The sequence below is a fragment of the Notolepis coatsorum genome (assembly GCF_963971535.1).
Source record: "Notolepis coatsorum genome assembly, chromosome: 11".
In the NCBI taxonomy this organism is placed as follows: Eukaryota; Metazoa; Chordata; class Actinopteri; order Aulopiformes; family Paralepididae; genus Notolepis; species Notolepis coatsorum.
Window position 1 is genome coordinate 694,417 of NC_140175.1, and position 13,130 is coordinate 707,546.

The window sequence follows — 13,130 nt, forward strand, 5'->3', positions numbered from 1 at the left end:
ACCAGAACACAAGATGCAGGCCATTCAGGTACATTCTCTTTAGTTCTGACCAGAACACAAGATGCAGGCCATTCAGGTACATTCTCTTCACTTCTGACCAGAAAACAAGATGCAGGCCATTCAGGTACATTCTCTTCACTTCTGACCAGAAAACAAGATGCAGGCCATTCAGGTACATTCTCTTCACTTCTGACCAGAAAACAAGATGCAGGCCATTCAGGTACATTCTCTTCACTTCTGACCAGAAAACAAGATGCAGGCCATTCAGGTACATTCTCTTTACTTCTGACCAGAAAACAAGATGCAGGCCATTCAGGTACATTCTCTTTACTTCTGACCAGAAAACAAGATGCAGGCCATTCAGGTACATTCTCTTCACTTCTGACCAGAAAACAAGATGCAGGCCATTCAGGTACATTCTCTTCACTTCTGACCAGAAAACAAGATGCAGGCCATTCAGGTACATTCTCTTCACTTCTGACCAGAAAACAAGATGCAGGCCATTCAGGTACATTCTCTTTACTTCTGACCAGAAAACAAGATGCAGGCCATTCAGGTACATTCTCTTCACTTCTGACCAGAAAACAAGATGCAGGCCATTCAGGTACATTCTCTGTACTTCTGACCAGAAAACAAGATGCAGGCCATTCAGGTACATTCTCTTTAGTTCTGACCAGAAAACAAGATGCAGGCCATTCAGGTACATTCTCTTCACTTCTGACCAGAAAACAAGATGCAGGCCATTCAGGTACATTCTCTTTAGTTCTGACCAGAAAACAAGATGCAGGCCATTCAGGTACATTCTCTGTACTTCTGACCATAAAACAAGATGCAGGCCATTCAGGTACATTCTCTTCACTTCTGACCAGAAAACAAGATGCAGGCCATTCAGGTACATTCTCTTTAGTTCTGACCAGAAAACAAGATGCAGGCCATTCAGGTACATTCTCTTCACTTCTGACCAGAAAACAAGATGCAGGCCATTCAGGTACATTCTCTTTAGTTCTGACCAGAAAAAACGTACCGTAAAACCACACAGGGATGTGGAATTATAACGTAATGTAATCCTTGGGACACTTAAGGGTCAAGTCACTTCTTCATTACTGAATTTGAGAAATACAAGCTTATCTATCTATACATTTACACATTTCTTAATATCTATAATATGATTGCATTGGATCGTGTGCAGCCAGCTACTAATTAATTTAATATTCTCATAATTGTGTTCTCCTTTTAGTTTAAACTGGCCGACATGGCTCTGGCGGTGGAAGGTGCTCGTCTCCTCACCTGGAAGGCTGCACTCCTACGAGACGCCAAGAAGGCCTTCACTAAGGTACACGGTCATGCAAAGACATTCTGTAGCGTGGCGTTAGCGTGACGTTAGCGTGGCGTTAGCGTGGCGTTAGCATGACGTTAGCATGGCGTCAGCGTGACGTTTCCTTACAACCGTTCTTACTAGGGATGTCCGATATTATCGGCCGATATGTGATATCGGAAAATATCGGTATCGGTTTTATTGAACCTTTATTTACCCAGGCAAGCAAGTAAGAACAAATTATTATTTTATTTATTGTCAAAGTATGCATAATGTTGTGTTAATTCCACGACAAGAGATACTGTATGTAATGTTAATTACCTGAAATTATTAAGTTTTTGGGGGGGGGGGGGGGGGGGGGGGGGGGCCCTGCATATATCGGTATCGGTTGATATCGCTATCGGAAATTAAGAGTTGGACAATATCGGTATATCGGTATCGGTAAAAAAGCCAATATCGGACATCCCTAGTTCTTACCATTCTCCTTCCTTCCTTTCCTACAGGAAGCGGCGATGGCCAAGCTGGCAGCGTCTGAGGCCGCCACATACTGCGCACATCAGGTAAGGAACTACACAGAGTTAATTTCCCCTCTAAAAAAAATAAACTACATCCCTATATTCACTCGACTCTCCTTTGTTTGTGTCCCCCGGCCCCCCCCCCCCCCGGCCCCTTTCACTGTGGACCCAAAAAAAAAGGCGATCCAAGTTTTGGGGGGGATGGGTTATGTGACGGACATGCCCGCGGAGAGGTACTACCGCGACGCCCGCATCACGGAGATCTACGAGGGCACCAGTGAGATCCAGAGACTGGTCATCGCTGGTCAACTGCTAAAGGAATACCAACGATAGACCCGGAACTAGCACTCCGCTCATCAGAGAGCCTCTGTCTGACGGCCCGCCTCACCAGCACCAACGGGCCTGTGTTCCAGACGGCACCGGGGGGCCCAGGACCCGGTACCAGCAGACCTGCAGGGACCCCGCGGTGCTTCATTAACCCTTTCACTGCCACACTGCAGAAGGTTAACCCTTTACTATCACACCAACCGACGATAAGCTAGTGTGATAGTAAAGGGTTAACCTTCTGTAGTGTGGCAGTGAAAGTGTTAACCCGCTGTCATGCGGCAGTGAAAGGGTTAACCTTCTGTGTGTGTTGTCGCAGTGAAAGGGTTAACCGCTTGGTAGTGCGGCAGTGAAAGGGTTAAGTCCAGTTATGAGCCTGTTGGTCTGTATCCACCCCACGTGTCAGTCACCCAGCCTCCATCTGTACGAGACACTGAACGTGAAACATCTCTCCAGCCTCTTTGATTGTCTTTTTTTTTAGTCCAGTTTGAGTTTCCTAAGCAGTTATACTGCAGATAACGATGGGAGAGGAGGCCTGCTGCCACCAGAGGGCAGTGTTGTCGCTAAATCAAAAGATAAACGTCCTCCATTGGTTTCATAACCTGTCCCGTCTTCAGAATGTACATAGACAACACGCAGAATGTTTATAGGGATATAGGGAACTTTAACCCTTTTCACTACCACACTAACCTTCTGTAGTGTGGTTGTGAAAGGGTTAACCCTTTGTTGTTGTGGCAGTGAACGGGTAAACCTGCTGTATTGTCGCAGTGAAAGGGTTAACCCTGTGGTAGTGAAAGGGTTAACTTTATTGTGAGTCACTTTGTCGTTCACGATGGTCACTAATCTGTTTTTCTTTTTGTTTTTATTATTTCATGTTGGTTCTTCTGTGATGAGGGAGTTTGGTGTCGAGCCAGCAGTGTTGCACTCACTTTCAAATTGATCACATTGATTTACCAAGACTCTTCTCTCTATGGCGGCTACACAGCCCTCTACTGTACATATTCTATCATAAGTTATGGTGCCAAAATTATAATAAAACGCATTGGTCTCACTCTGTTTCTCTTTCATATTCAGAAATCATTCAGCAACTAAAGACCAACTAAAGCTTCAATCTAAAGATTAGATTAAAATGTATTGGCATCATACAGCCCAGGTTTCAGCTGTTGTTACCCAGCTGCCAGAGTTGGACCCGTCCTTCCTTCCTGCCGACTCGTCGTACAGAACTTGTAAGTCGCTTTGGATAAAAGCGTTCAACTAAATGACTAAATGTACAAACAAAGAAATTTTTCGTTTTTTCTATAGCTATAACCTGTATTTTTTCAAATGTATAGATTAATCAATAAAACAGATATTTAACAAATAAGAAATACAAATGCCACAGAAGGCATTAAATAATTATTATTTTCAATCATCAGGCACGGTTGGGGAATCCCAAAATCTAAGATGTCTTAAATGGCCCTAAGAGCAAATATGTTGTCTCAAGTCCGTTGGAGAATGAGACCCAATGGTCATATAGTAATAGTACAGTATATATATTACTATATGTAGTAATAGTACAGAGTGTAATAGTTGTATGTAGATCCAATAACGAGATAAACCTTAATCTTACAGGTAGAATCTGTAATACTGTCAAACGGCAACCTCTACCGTCGGTAGTAATAATAATAAATTCAATTTGTACTGCACTTTACATTTGTAAAAATTGTGCTACAGGAGATAAAGACAAAAAGTTAAATTAATAAAACAATTAAAATGAATAAAACTACTAATAAAATGGAAGAACATAAAAATTAAATAGATTAAAATAATGGAAAAAATGAATAAAAGTAAAAATAAAAGTTAAACAAAAATTCAGGCAAAAGCCTTGTTAAAAAGAAATGTTTTTATAGTGTGATAGTAAAGGGTTAACCTTCTGTAGTGTGGCAGTGAAAGGGTTAGACATCAAAACATTTTAATCACACCGCAAGTCTATCTACATTCAGATATAAGCATATTTGCACAGGGTTTGAAACTCAGACCCCAGCAGCTGGAGTACTCATCTTGTCCACTAGATGGGGTCATTGTTGCAAGTTCCTCCAAAGAGCACAACTAATAATTATTACTGCTGCCAAAGCAGGGATTTCATCAAAGCACAAAGGAAACTGGCCGCAATAGAGCTATTTGGCATCGCGCCAGCACACATAACCTGTTAGTTCTAATAGCTTTGATCGTTGAGGCCTCCAGCACCAAGGCTTCAGGTAACAATAGGGACTTCTTTAGCTCTCTAAATGGGTTGGGACTAATTCAAATACTTTAATTAGGTGGATAAAACTCCTAATTAAAGTATTATTAAAGGGTTATTCAGATGCAGCATCCCTGGCAGCATTTAAATGGTAAATGTTGCATTTATATAACAGCTTTTATCCAAAGCGCGTTACAACTTGTTCCTCACATTTGTACCCGTTCACTCACACACCGACGGCGGAGGCGACCATGCAAGGTGCCGACCTGCTCGCCTGTAACTGTTCCGCAACAGTAAGTTACTTCCGGGGTAGGCCTGATTGGCCCCGACAGGCACGTGACGCGGCAAACTCAGGACGCGCAACGAGGCTGCTGAGAGCTGTCGCGCGGAGATAGGCTGTCTATTGCCATTCTCTAACACAAACTCTAACCTTAACCAGCTCCTTAACAGCGCCTAAACTTAATCCTTCTAACCTTAAGCAACTCCGAAACAATGCCTAACCTTAACCAACTCCGAAACAATGCCTAAACTTAACCGGCGAAATGAAACGGCGAAAGAATGTGAATGCACGTTTAAAAAAAAAAAAAAAAAAAAAAAAAAATGGAAGGGAATCGAACTCGCCAGCAACGAGCCATAGGATCCACAGCCATGCAGTCTTGCCAATTGAGCTATTTCTGGATACTGAATTAGGGGGCGGTTACTGGCATATAATGAGCTCCGCTACGCTCCGCGGCAGAGAAAGTTGCGCGTCACGTGCCTGTCGGGGCCAATCAGGCCTACCCCGGAAGTAACTTACTGTTGCGGATAAGCTATAAGCGACCTGCCTATCGGGAGTGTCTTGCTCAAGGACACTTCGACACGCTGCCCGGGAGGAGTGGGAATCGAACCGGGAACCTCCGGATTACCAGATGACTGCTCTAACGTCCTGAGTCACCGTCTCCCCGATTACATATGAACTCATTCAGATTTACAACTGTATCTGTTCTAGTCAAGGCTGCCTGTTGCTTAAAGGTGTTCTAGTCAAGGCTGCCTGTTGCTTAAAGGTGTTCTAGTCAAGGCTGCCTGTTGCTTAAAGGTGTTCTAGTCAAGGCTGCCTGTTGCTTAAAGGTGTTCTAGTCAAGGCTGCCTGTTGCTTAAAGGTGTTCTAGTCAAGGCTGCCTGTTGCTTAAAGGTGTTCTAGTCAAGGCTGCCTGTTGCTTAAAGGTGTTCTAGTCAAGGCTGCCTGTTGCTTAAAGGTGTTCTAGTCAAGGCTGCCTGTTGCTTAAAGGTGTTCTATACCCACGAACAGCCAAGTCACAGGAGAAGAAAGGTGCTGTAAAATGTATTAACCTTCATATTCATATCTGTATTTTGCTACGATGCCCCTCTAGCTCATGGAATGAACTCCAACAGTCCTTAAAGCTTGAGATTCTCCCCTCTGTTGCACAGTTTAAAACCTTGATCTCCAACCGTTGTCATTCAAGTTGTATTGTGTTTTAATTGATTGTTATCCTTACTGTTGTCTCGCCTTGTTGTGATTTTATTTAGCCGGTTTCTGTGTGTACACTCGACTCCACGTGACTGTCTGTAAACGAGGGGAACCTCCGTTGTCTTTTGAGTTTAAATAATGGTTTGAATAATGAAAATTCAAGACAATTGCAGAAATTAAACACATTTTAAATATAGGACCTTTTCCTGCTACAAGTAGTTATTTCAGAAACGTGTTCCACTGTGGTACCGCCCGCTTGTTGCTTGAGGACCAGTCAGTTCCTCTCCACGTTGACATTAATCCAAAGACTTCATGGACTTGATATCGATGGAACCGGCTGCTCTGTCTCTTCAAGAGAGCGATCGGCCCGACGGCCTTCAAGGTCCCTGAACTTTATTATTAAATCAATATCTTGAATACGCTTGTGTACTACTGAACCTTTGTAACACTCTGCTGCAACCCCCCTTATTATTATTATTATTATTAGTATTATTATTATTATTATTATTATTATTATTATTATTATTATATATATTATTATTATTATTATTATATATATATTTATTTTGTGTTGGTCTCGTCATGTTTGTATCGTCTCGTTTGTGAAAGAGTTTAAATAAAAACTTTAAATAAGAAAAAAAAAGAAACGTGTTCCAGTTTGTAGCTGTTTGCTGCATCGCCTCGTTATCAGATCAGTGTCGTCCGACACCAGTCACCAGGTCTAGAGGAGGAGGTAGTTAAAGGGTTTATCAGATCAGTGTTGTCCGACACCAGTCACCAGGTCTAGAGGAGGAGGTAGTTAAAGGGTTTATCAGATCAGTGTTGTCCGACACCAGTCACCAGGTCTAGAGGAGGAGGTAGTTAAAGGGTTTGTCACCAGTCACCAGGTCTAGAGGAGGAGGTAGTTAAAGGGTTTGTCACCAGTCACCAGGTCTAGAGGAGGAGGTAGTTAAAGGGTTTGTCACCAGTCACCAGGTCTAGAGGAGGAGGTAGTTAAAGGGTTTGTCACCAGTCACCAGGTCTAGAGGAGGAGGTAGTTAAAGGGTTTGTCACCAGTCACCAGGTCTAGAGGAGGAGGTCGTTAAAGGGTTTGTCACCAGGTCTAGAGGAGGAGGTAGTTAAAGGGTTTGTCACCAGTCACCAGGTCTAGAGGAGGAGGTCGTTAAAGGGTTTGTCAAACATCTTGGAAAAAAGTAAGAACTAATGTAAAAGCTAGATGTGTTTCAATGTTGGGAGTTAAATTGTGGAATAGTCTTAGTGACGGGTTGAAGTTGTGTACTTCTCAGGGGACATTTAAAAAAGCCCTGAAGGATGAAATAATTCAGGAGTACAGTTTTGAGTAAAACATTTTTTTTTCTTTTTCTTAAAAAAATATATATATATATATATTATATCTTGCAGCATATTTTAAGTTTTTCTCTCTTATATTAAAGTATATTTAGTTTTTAAGAATTGTAAAGGATGGGCAAAAATAAGCATGTGTTTCAGCCTATTCCTTTTTTCGGTCATTGAGTTTGGATTTTGTGCGTGAGCTTACTTTGAATACATTTGATTCTTTAAAAAAAATATATATTTTAAGTCCACATGTGTGTTTTTGATTGATCTGTAAACAAAGACCGAAAATAAACTATTCATCATCATCATCATCATCATCATCATCATCATCATCATCATCATCTCATACCGTAGTCATGAAGGAATGAAACACTCGACTCAGTTCTTCTGAGCAACTGGAAGTTTATTGATCAGATATCGGTCAACTCTTCCTTTGGTAAGACACCTCGCGGCAGGAGTGTTAACCCTTTCACTACCAAATGGTTAACCCTTTCACTGCGACAGCACAGAAGGATAACCCCTTCACTACAGAAGGTACTATCGCACTACAGACGGTTAACCCGTCTGTAGTGTGATAGTAAAGGGTTAACCCATCTGTAGTGTGATAGTAAAGGGTTAACCCGTCTGTAGTGTGATAATAAAGGGTTAACCCGTCTGTAGTGTGGCAGTGAAAGGGTTAATGGAGTGTTAAAGGCCTGTTGATAAACCATCAGCTCCACATTCTGGAGGCTTGTCGGCGCATCAGGAAGGGTGGGAATATTTTAGTCTTGTTGAAATTACGCAACTGCTAAAAAAAAATAAAAAGAGAGAAAAATCACAGACACAACGCTTTGGTGGCAAACCTCGAGAATGTCAACAAATCTGAAAGACTTATCAATTTGGTTCACAGAGAAATGGTCCTGGGGAGACAGAAGAATCTGCATGGAACAGCTTTTTGGGTACAGATATGTAAGCGTCGCTCTCTATACCGTCACAAACTACCCCTTGGAATAGAGAGAAAACGGGCGACCGGACTGCTCCCTCCAGCCGGGCCCCCCCATCTCCCACAGACCCCCTCAGCCCCCCCCTCAGTGGCCGGTCTTGGACTTCTCGAAGAGGTGCTTCAGCTGGTCCTGGGTGGTGGCCTCGCTCTGCTGCATCAGGTCGGCGTGCCCCTTGGTGACGCCCCAGCTGTCGGGCTTGGACATGGAGGGGCAGAGGGGCCGGCCGGACGCGGGCTTCAGGTTCTCCCAGTAATCACGCCGGGCCCTGAGAACAAACACACAGATCAGCACTGTACCGGGCTATAATGAACAGCAAGGGACACACGACCGATTATATAAGGGAGAAATGGGAGAGAGAACTAGAGATAGAAATAACAGAGAAGGAATGGGGGAACATATGCGAGGTGCAGCACTCAACAACAGGATCGAGGATATGGAAAGAGTTTGGATGGAAAAACATAATCAGATTCTTTATAACCCCAGAGTTGAAGGGAAAGTATGCACCAACACAAAGGACATGCTGGAGGATGTGTGGGAAGGAGGGGGCAAATCACACACATATTCTGGGGATGTCAGAAGCTGAAGGGGTATTGGGAGGAGATAGGGGAGGCAAGTAAAAAAAAAAAAACACAGTCAGAGCTCGTTCTCCAGGGGGGCGGGGACTAGGGTTCAGAGGACACGTGTTTTAAGCCGGTCTTGCTGCACATTTAATGTTTAACTTCTTGTAACATTATGAATTGAAACTGGGGGACCCTGATGTAAACAAGACGAAAGACTTTCTCTGGTCTGCATCCCCTTAACACTTGTTTGTATCGAGCCGTACTGTATTGTATTGTACCCATTCTGCAATCTGTTAATAAAGTGTTCAATCAGTCAGTAACACCAACGATGTGTGCCATCAGGAGGTGGGCATTGCCCTCTGCTGCGCTCCTCCTCCTCCTCCGTGTGCAACGCTCTACTTTGTTGGATTCATGCAGTAAATACATCCAGGGAAGGCAATGACACGCCTAGTGCATGTAAATACATCCAGGGAAGGCAATGACACGCCTAGTGCATGTAAATACATCCAGGGAAGGCAATGACACGCCTAGTGCATGTAAATACATCCAGGGAAGGCAGTGACAGTTGTCAATTGCTCCATTGTCAGTTCCAAACGAGAAAATGTATCCTCATCACAGGTGCATGGGATTACAGTAATTAGCTAGGCTTGGTGTGATGATGTAGTGACCGTTACCTGCTCTGACCCATGGCTCGGTGTGATGATGTAATGACCGTTACCTGGCTCTGACCCACGGCTCGGTGTGATGATGTAGTGACCGTTACCTGGCTCTGACCCACGGCTTGGTGTGCATCTCCAGACCGGCGCCCCAGTTGCCGTGCTTCTCGGAGGCGGCGGGCAGGAAGCCCCTCTCGGGCGCCAGCTCCTCGGCCACGGCGCGGATGTGATAGGGCTCGAAGCCGCAGCAGCCTCCGATGAAGCGGATGCCGCCCTCGTAGGCCTCGCGGGCGTACTGGTGCATGTCCCACCGCGTCAGGATGCGGGGCTCCAGACCTGCGCAGCGCGGGGAGGGGGACGACAGGTTGTTCACGTGGAAACGGTGCATTTATAATATAAACAGCTTTTAATCCAAAGCGCTTTACAATTTGTTCCTCACATTTGACCCGTTCACTCAGCGACGGCGGACGCCGCGACCGTGCCAAGGTGCCCACCTGCTCACGGGAGCAGTTAAGAGGTTAAGGTCGCATTCACACCTTACCCAGTTTTGGTCCGTTTTAAGTGAACCATGGTCCCTTTAAATCAATAGTCTGTTTGGTTTGGAGAGGTGTGAAGTGAACACAAACCAAACTATTGTGAGGAGCAAACAACCGAACCACGGTCCTCTTGAAAAGTTGGGACTCGGTCCGTTTCAAAGTGGAGCGCGGTGCGGTTTGCTGTCGGTGTGAACGCAACCAGACTTTATATACTGTAGTACCTGATCTAGGAGGCGCAGGGTTTTTGGAAGTGAGTGTGAGAGAGTGTGTGAGTGTGTGTGTGCGAGCGTGATAGAGGGTGTGTGTGTGCGAGCGAGCATGAGAGAGAGTGTGAGAGAGGGTGTGTGCAAGCGAGCATGAGCGAGCAAGTGTGAGAGTGTGTGTGTGCGCGAGCGAGCAAGCATGAGAGAGAGTGTGAGAGAGGGTGTGTGCGCAAGCGTGATAGAGCGTGTGTGTGTGCGAGCGAGCGTGATAGAGCGTGTGTGTGTGCGAGCGAGCATGAGAGAGCGAGTGTGAGAGAGTGTGTGTGTTGCGAGCAAGCGAGCATGAGAGAGAGTGTGAGAGAGTGTGTGTGTGTGCGAGCGAGCATGAGAGAGTGTGTGTGTGCGAGCGAGCATGAGAGAGAGTGTGTGTGTGCGAGCGAGCATGAGAGAGCGAGTGTGAGAGAGTGTGTGTGTTGCGAGCAAGCGAGCATGAGAGAGAGTGTGAGAGAGTGTGTGTGTGCGAGCGAGCATGAGAGAGAGTGTGTGTGTGCGAGCGAGCATGAGAGAGCGAGTGTGAGAGAGTGTGTGTGTTGCGAGCAAGCGAGCATGAGAGAGAGTGTGAGAGAGTGTGTGTGTGCGAGCGAGCATGAGAGAGAGTGTGTGTGCACTAGGCGTGGGCGGTATTGACGGTATTTCGAAATCCCGTCGGTATGATTTTCAATACCGTGACGTCACAGACTGTGCGCCAAATCACAGATGCGTTTCTTTCTATTACACTAACACGGAGTTGATTGTAGTGCACAGCACGCGCCAGCAGAGGGCAGGGCAGGGCAGTCTGTCTGTCCCTCTCTCAGTCAGAGCTGAGCTGAGCAAGATGACGCCACACGCGTGTTCCTGTGGGTCGCCCCCATCTCGCATGCGTGTTAATCTGCACGACAAATAAAGACTTATTCTTCTATAGAATGCAGTTATGGACCGGTGGCCGTTCCGTTTATTAAGATCGAATGGACCATGGGTCCACTTCCAGACATCGGATGATTGTGGATTCGGGTATCGGAGCGTTTTTCTAACGTTTTGAAAGTACGGATTTGTGCGTGAATGTGGACTTGTATCACTCTTAAGATACCACGGCACACTTATGTCGTGGATGTAAATTAACGCAAGCTTGCTTATGTAGAAACAATGCATTATGACGTCTTGCAACTATGGTTATGACTAAGATATCAAGTATTTACTCCCGGAAAATCTTTATGTATGATGATAACGAGTATATTGTTAACTTAGCTCCGCTCCGCTCCCCTCCCCCCCCCCCCCCCCCTCACGCTGATGAAAGTCATACACGTATGAAGGTATGAAAAAAATTATACCACCCAAGCCTAGTGTGCACAAGCGTGAGAGAGAGAGTGTGTGTGTGCGAGCGAGAGAGAGAGTGTGTGTGTGTGTGTGTGCTGTTCAGGTGGGATTTTCCCGAAAAGTATCCGTCCAATAGATGAACGTCCTTCATTTACAAATGAGGTTCGCTCAAAAAAAAGTGCAGTGTGAACGACGCAAGCCAACATCAAACAACGCAGCGTTCTCACACGTGGTCCAGCAGAAGGTCCGGACTCGCCGTGGACTTCCAGACGTGAACAACACAGTGTCTCGCTCACAAGGACACCTCGACACGCTGCCCGGGAGGAGCGGGGGAATCGAACCGGGGGAACCTTCCAGATCACCAGACGACCGCTCTACCTCCTGAGCCACTGTCGCCCCCATAGTATGCCCGTCACTAACGATGTGTGTGCGCCACGACGGCGATGTTAGACGCCAGCTTCACGGGGTACGGTTAACCCTTTCACTGCAGCACTACAGAAGGTTAACCCTTTACGATCACACTATCACCGACGGTGGTAAGATGCCCGGCGGCCGGACCTACCGAAGGGGAACTCGGGCAGGTCGATGAAGCCCTGGCAGCTGCAGTCGGGCGTGTGGTAGGCCAGCGGCTGGACCATGTAGTGGGCCTTCAGCCCGGCCTTCTCCACGCCCTCCTTCATCATCTTCACCGTCTTCACGCAGGTCATGGGGTCAAAGTGGCAGTTGACGCCCACGATCTGGGCCCCTGGAGGTGATACGAGCAGACATCGAGCTAATGTTTTATCTCTTTGTTGACTTCTCAGGGTTGGGGGGGGGGGCTTCTCAGGGTTGGGGGGGGGCTTCTCAGGGTTGGGGGGCTTCTCAGGGTTGGGGGGGGCAGAGGGGTTGGGGGGGGGGGGGACTTCTCAGGGTTGGGGGGGGGGGGGGGGGTACTACTACACTTGTCACATACAGTCTGAATGCTACTCATTGGTTGGCCGGTGCAGAGGCTGTGATGTTCCTCCTGCATAGAACTACATGATAGCATCCTGCTGTATATATATATATATATAATATACACATATTCTTACTGTACAGCATGTTGTAATAAGTAATGCTGCACCAAACTACCTAAACAAATTCATTGCATGTGCAAACCTTTTCAGCATTAAAGACCTTTCCGATATAATCCTTCTTACATATCTGTAGATACTATATATATATTATATATATATCCCTTACTAGTTACACTGCTGGCCAGTATGACTTACTACCATAGTGTCTTTATACCTGTATCACTGTACATATTAATACTATATCTATATCTGTACATATCTCTTACCTACTCTTACTAGTTACACTGCTGGCCAGTATGACTTACTACCATAGTGTCTTTATACCTGTATCACTGTACATATTAATACTATATCTATATCTGTACATATCTCTTACCTACTCTTACTAGTTACACTGCTGGCCAGTATGACTTACTACCATAGTGTCTTTATACCTGTATCACTGTACATATTAATATTATATCTATATCTGTACATATCTCTTACCTACTCTTACTAGTTACACTGCTGGCCAGTATGACTTACTACCATAGTGTCTTTATACCTGTATCACTGTACATATTAATACTATATCTATATCTGTACATATCTCTTACCTACTCTTAC

The 13,130-nt window shown here is 45.4% G+C and overlaps 2 protein-coding genes across 2 annotated transcripts in view; one reads left to right on the plus strand and one right to left on the minus strand.

The window, feature by feature from the left end:
- LOC311236453 (short-chain specific acyl-CoA dehydrogenase, mitochondrial-like) overlaps positions 1 to 2,356 on the plus strand; it is a gene marked incomplete at its 5' end in the record, with an annotated part of 100,133 nt that extends 97,777 nt beyond the window's left edge. Inside the window, 3 exons of the mRNA XM_084324134.1 lie at positions 1,238 to 1,333; positions 1,819 to 1,875; positions 2,011 to 2,356. Coding sequence (XP_084180260.1) covers positions 1,238 to 1,333; positions 1,819 to 1,875; positions 2,011 to 2,163 — 306 coding nt within the window. The 3' untranslated portion in view covers positions 2,164 to 2,356. The remainder of the gene's footprint in view (positions 1 to 1,237; positions 1,334 to 1,818; positions 1,876 to 2,010) is intronic.
- A 5,214-nt stretch (positions 2,357 to 7,570) lies between these two features.
- The window catches only part of LOC311236454 (betaine--homocysteine S-methyltransferase 1-like), a gene marked incomplete at its 5' end in the record, with an annotated part of 46,829 nt that continues 41,269 nt past the window's right edge, over positions 7,571 to 13,130 (minus strand). Inside the window, 3 exons of the mRNA XM_084324135.1 lie at positions 7,571 to 8,426; positions 9,485 to 9,713; positions 12,032 to 12,214. Coding sequence (XP_084180261.1) covers positions 8,246 to 8,426; positions 9,485 to 9,713; positions 12,032 to 12,214 — 593 coding nt within the window. The 3' untranslated portion in view covers positions 7,571 to 8,245. The remainder of the gene's footprint in view (positions 8,427 to 9,484; positions 9,714 to 12,031; positions 12,215 to 13,130) is intronic.